Source organism: Carlito syrichta, unplaced genomic scaffold (assembly GCF_000164805.1).
Source record: "Carlito syrichta isolate Samal-C Ts95f unplaced genomic scaffold, Tarsius_syrichta-2.0.1 Scaffold309682, whole genome shotgun sequence".
NCBI lineage: Eukaryota > Metazoa > Chordata > Mammalia > Primates > Tarsiidae > Carlito > Carlito syrichta.
The window spans coordinates 314,444-320,443 of NW_007253778.1; the positions used below are offsets into that span (position 1 = coordinate 314,444).

Sequence of the window (6,000 nt, forward strand, 5' to 3'; positions counted from 1 at the left end):
GAGAAGAAGGCAGAGGCAGGAGAGAGAAGATCAGAATGACAGAGGAAGGAAGAGGGAGAGACAAGAAGGGTGAAAGGGGATGTCTAAGAGGGAAGGAAAGAGGAAAACTGGGAAGAACAGGAAAGAGTTCAAGAAAGGAAGAGAGAAAAGGGAAAATGAGAGTGGGGTAACTGCAGCTGGAAAGAAGTAGGGGGCACACACCCGTCTTTACTGGGACTGTGAAGTGTTGGGCTTAGGAAACCACTTGCCCTTTAGAGGTGGGACCACCCCAAAGTATAGCCATCTATCTCTACTGTTTTCCGACTGTGGACTGTGGCGGTAGGGGCAGGGATCTCAAACAATCATTGCAAGTGCTAAGGACACTGCTCAGAGGCCACCCACCCAGGGTTGGACACTCACTCAGCCTCTGCAAGCTGCTCCCTGTGGCTTCAGGCTGACAGGAGATGGGAGTGGATTTGGCAGCCTCTCCATTGGGTGTGGTTCCTGAAAGCTTCCCAGGGAGCGTGGGGTATTTGTGCTCCATCAGGAAAGGGTTGTCCTGTCGGAAGGGGAGAGAAAGAGCGAGATACTGAATTGGCTGTCCATCTCAGACTCAAATCCAGTAGGAAATCTTTGGATTCAAGAACAACTCCCAGTCGGGCTCTGTGGCTCAGCCTGTAATCCCGCGCCTTGGGAGGCGGAGGTGAGTGGATTGCCTGAGCCCGCGGGTTCGAGACCCGCCTGGGCAACTTGGTGAGACCTCATTTCTACAATAAATTAAAAAAAAAAAATTAGCTGGGCATGGTAGCGTGTGCCTGTAATTCCGGTTACTTGGAAGGCTGAGGCGGAAGGATCGCCGGAGCCCAGCAGTTTGAGGCTGCGGTGGCCGGGAGCGGCCACTGCACTCTAGTCTGGGCTACAGAGTGAGACTCCAACTCAAAAAAAAAAGAACAACTCCCTGTTCTCCAAGAGCCATTTCACTTAGGTCGATTCAAAGACCCCTCAAAGATCATTTAGCCTAGGCCAGGAAAGGAGACAAGAGTTCCAAGAAAGGAAGAGTTCCAAGGCCATACAGTAAGACAGGGACAGAGTCAAGCCCAAATCCAGGGCCAACTGTAATGACTACCTCTAACCAGGAAGTAAAGACATTCGCCAAGAGGATTGCTATTTGGTGCAGTGTTCAGAGGTTCAATGAATTAACAGCAGTGATTATCCTTTGAGTTGTTTGAAAACACAAACCAGAATTGTAATAAAAGCTACCTGTGGTTTATCTGTCATACACACACACAAACACACACACACACACATAGACACACTCTTACAAGAGAGGAGAAGATGTGGTCAGCAGAGCCAATGTTGCTAATTAGGACACTTACTCAGGCCAGACAATGACAGATCTCTTCAAGGGTTTGGCAAACTGCAAAAATGATATGAATTTTTTTTGAGTTGGAGTCTCACTCCATTGCCCAGGCTAGAATGCTGTGGCCCACTCATTGCCACCACAGTTTGACCTTTCTGGGTGATCCTTCCACCTCAGTCTTCCAAGTAACTGGAACTACAGACGTGCCCCACCATGCCTGGCTAATTTTTTTGATTTACTGTAGAGATGAGGTCTCGCCAAGTTGTCCAGGCTTGTCTCGAACCTGTGGGCTCAGGCATCCTCTTGCCTCAGCCTCCCAAAGTGCTGGGATTACAGACAGGAGTCATTGTGCCTGGCTATTATATGGATCTTTTCTGTGAGAAGATTACGCTACAGCAAGGGGATTAAAGTTAAAATGTGGAGCAGAAAAAGAAAAAAACCTATATTGTGATAATAGTTATTTATAAAACATCATGTTAAGGCAAAGCAAGGCGATGCACATAAAATTGGGAGAAATGACAACAGGAAATGATGGGAGGACCATATGCCCACAGAGTTCTGTTAGGAACTTAGGATCATAGTCTACATGAGGTACAGTCTCAGTGCAGCGGGCCACAGAAAGGTCTCAAAGAAACAAGGTGATTAACAGAGGAAGAGCCAGGCATGATGGGTCATACCTATAATCCCAGCACTTTGGTAGGCTGAGGCAAGAGGACTGCCTGAGCCCAGTCTGGGCAACTTGGCAAGATCTCATCTATACAATTAAAAAAAAAAAATTAGCTGGGCATGGTGGCGCATGCCTGTAGCTCCAGTTACTTGGAAGACTGAGGCAGAAGGATCATTTGAGTCCAGCCAGTTGAGCCGTGAGCATACCACTGCACTCTAGTCTAGGTGACAAAGTGAGATGCTGACTCAAAAAAAAAAGGAAGAAGAATAGACTTATTTGGTCAAGAAGTATATAATGGCCCCTAAATCTGCAAACCTGAGGGAAAACAGTGGAATGCACTGCGAGAATAAGAATAAAAGGAAAGAAAAATTGAAGCAACTTCACTGAGGGAATCCACTGTTCAACACTTGACTACACCCAGAAGAAAAGTAACATGAAAGACAAAACATTTCAAACCAGCAAGTCAGAACGTAATGGGAAAATGTGTGACTGATACATCTTTTGAAGTTACATTTAGCCAAAAGCCAAGTGTCCAATATATTTTTGAATTTGTTTTTCTTATAAATGTATGTCCTAGAGATTGTTTGAAATTAAGTTCATTCGTTGAACAGCGAATATAACTCTCTATAAATAGCTCAGAAAGGAGAGGTATGGGAAGAAGACACTAAATTCTTAAAGAATTTTGAAAAAATTGGCCTATGAAACAGAAGTAATTAGAACCTTGAGAAATGAAACCATGAGATTTTCAAGTTTGTGATGGCCCATGAGGTACAGATTAGACATGATCAGACATGTGGCCAAGACGGACAGTTTCCAAATGGCTGTTTCATAATCACCTGGGAGCACTTGTAAAATATATGTATTCCCGGCACCACACACTGAATCAACTTCTCTGGAAGCATACCCAGGAGCCTGTATTTTTTTTTTTTGAGTTGGAGTCTTATTCTTATTGCCCAGCCTGGAGTACAGTGGCCTCAGCCTTCCAAGTAGCTAGAAATACAGACACAACGCCACCACGCCCAGCTAGTTTTTGTGATTTACTGTAGAGATGAGGTCTCACCAAATTGTACAGGCTGGTCTCGAACCCCCAGGATCAGGCAATCCTCTTGCCTAAGCCTCCAAAAGTGCTGAGATTACAGGCTAAGCCACCACACCCGGCCAGGAGCCTGGATTTTTAGCAAGTACCTCATCCTGATGCTGTCAGACTCAGAAACCACTGTGAGAAGGCAATGTTCAAAAAGTTGAGAGAACTGAAGGGCAAGACTTCAGGCTCCATATTATACAGGGCATATGGAGGCAGGGAGTGGACTCTCTAAAAATGGTTTCCGATTGTATCATCACACTTGCTCCCCCAAGGCAGGGCAGAAACAGCCAAGAATGTCAGGTGGTCACTCCGGGAAATCCCTGAGGAGCTGAGATACAAAAAAGAACACATCCCTAACCCAAGGATGGGGTTCAAAAGGAACCAAGGATATTAGAAAAGGCTCTCTGAGCTCTATTCAGGCCCAGAATAAAAAGTAGGGAAGGAATGATGCCCTGCTGGAGAAGGCAGTGTAATGTCAAGTCAGACATGACACAGCAGAAACAGGCATGCTCAACTCCAGTTCTATTCCTCCTGTCTCCAAAAAGAATAACCCTGGCTGTGGAAAAAGGAAAATTCAGCGAAGGGGAGCAGCACAGAACTGATTATCCAGGTGCTTTTAGTTAGAACAGAGAAGCAGCATGCCAGAGTAGGAAGAGCTCAGGCTTGAATCATACCAACTCAAGCAAAGCTCTTTCTCTTTCACCTCTCAGAACCTCTGCTTCATTGTTTCTAAATGGGAATAACAATTCCTGCTTCAGTTTTCCAAGAAATAACACAACATATGCACTGGGTCTGGCACACAGTGGAGAGTGGATAAACAGAAGCACAGAAAATATCACTGCAAGCTAGAAGAGCAGACCTTAGATCAAGGAAGGCACAGGTCGGACTACATTTAGAATATTACACTCAAGTCTGGTCCAGGGCACAACTTAAAGACTACATTGAGAAACAAATGCTGATCCTAAGGAGACTGAATAGGAGAGGCTTATGATCCATGCACATAAGATGATGTTCAGTCCAGAGAATGGAACACTCGGAGAGGGCTTGATGAACTTGAATTACAGAGCTGTCAGGAGTAGGGGAGACTGAATTTTTCCATGAGCTCCACAGGGAGTGCCAGGATCAGTGAATGCTCATTCTAGGGAAGCTCAGAAGATGTGTCTCATAGACAGCTGGAAAAGAACCCAAGGGGTATCTTACAATGTAATGAGCCCTCAGTCATAGAAAGCAGGACCAGTTTAGGCAAGGCCAGACACCAAGGTTAGGGGATGCTGCAGAAAGATTACTGCACCCATGGAATGGTCCTGGGGGGGACAATGTTGTATGATGGAGGACTCTCAAGTCCCGGAATTTACTTATAAAAAATTGTGTATTTATTCTTACATGTCTAAATTTCAGACACCTTCAAAGTACTCTCTATTTGATGCAATACACCTACTGAAATGCCTTTGCCACTGCTCAAAATAATTATTGAACTTATCAATTTTGATGCCTTTTAAGTGCTTCTGCCATTTTTTGTTTCACTTCTTCCACATTGGCAAAATGTTTCCCTTTGAAGATTTTTTTTCATCCCGGGAAACACAAAAAAGTTGCCCAGGGTAAGACTGAGTAAATAGAGAGGGTCGGGCATGGAGGTCATGCCGTTTCTGGTCAAAAACTGCTGAACACTCAGCACTGTGTGGGCAGGTGCGTTGTCATGATGGAAGAACCAGTTGCCTGTTCGCCACAACTCGGGATGTTTCGTTTGCACATCATGACGCAATCTTCTCAAAACTTCCAGATACAAACTTTGGTTGACCATTTGCTCTGGAGGAATAAATACTGAGTGTACTATAAAGGGCCCGCCCTCCAAAAGATAATTCTGGGTTTTTTTTTGGTCCTCCCTGGTAGTGGGTGTGAGAGGGGTGGCCATGCAGAAATGATTAAGTTGTACAAGAGTGTGATTATGGTCAATAACCTAGAGCATGTTTTTTTGTTTGTTTTGGTTTTTTTGAGTTGGAGTCTCACTCTTTGTCACCCAATTTACCAAGGGACCATGTGAACCCCAGACTTAAGGGGCTATGTGTCCAGAGCACCTGGACAGAGGAGCAGGTAGAAGACCTTTGCTGTACAATTCAGATGGCCCAAGGAATGGCTGCCCAATTAAAACACCACCTGCTACAAATATGGAAGTGCAGAGAAGCCCCTTATATAGATGTAGAGGTGCTGAAAAGATCTTCCTTTTATGCAGAGTTGGAAGAGCAGAGATGTCCCATTCTACCACATCAATGTGCAAATATAAAACAACTCTCTCAGGGAGAAGTCAGCAAGCAATGAGGCCCTGTGTCTCATGAATGTGGAGGCAGTGGACAGAGAAGGGAAACGCCACTGGTCTTATGATAATGTTTCCCATATAATGTTATAAATGGTGGTTGGGTGTGGCTAAAATCATGCCAATGACACAAATCTTCAGTTCATCATGGGCTCAACATTTGTGCATCGACCTGGAAACTTAATTCTCTTCTACAACAGGCTTCCTTGGAGAAAATCAGTTCTAATGGAATTTTTATAACATGATCTGTTCATTAAGTGGGGACTGAGTATAATTCTGTGTTGTTTTTTGGTTTTTTTTGAGTTAGAGTCTCACTCTTGTCACCCAGACTGGAGTACAGTGGCACACTCATGGCCACTGCAGCCTCAACCTGCTGGGCTTAGGCAATCCTTCTGCCTCAGCCTTCCAAATTAGCTGGAACTACAGACACACGCCACCACAACCGGCTAAATTTTGTTATTTGTTGTAGACGCAGGGTCTCACCAAGTTGCCCAGGCTGTCTCATATCCCCAGGTTCAGGCAATCTTCTCGTCTTGGCCTCCCAAAGTGCTGGGATTACAGGATGAGGCACTGTGCCCGGCCTTTTTTTTTTTTTTTAA

General features: G+C 44.9%; 1 protein-coding gene across 4 annotated transcripts in view; it reads right to left on the minus strand.

The window, feature by feature from the left end:
• PPFIBP2 (PPFIA binding protein 2) overlaps nt 1-6,000 on the minus strand; it is a 157,708-nt gene that overhangs the window by 21,058 nt on the left and 130,650 nt on the right. For all 4 annotated transcript variants that reach the window (XM_021717324.1, XM_008067521.2, XM_008067523.2 and 1 more), the window contains one exon: nt 400-538. In XM_021717324.1, coding sequence (XP_021572999.1) covers nt 400-538 — 139 coding nt within the window. The remainder of the gene's footprint in view (nt 1-399; nt 539-6,000) is intronic.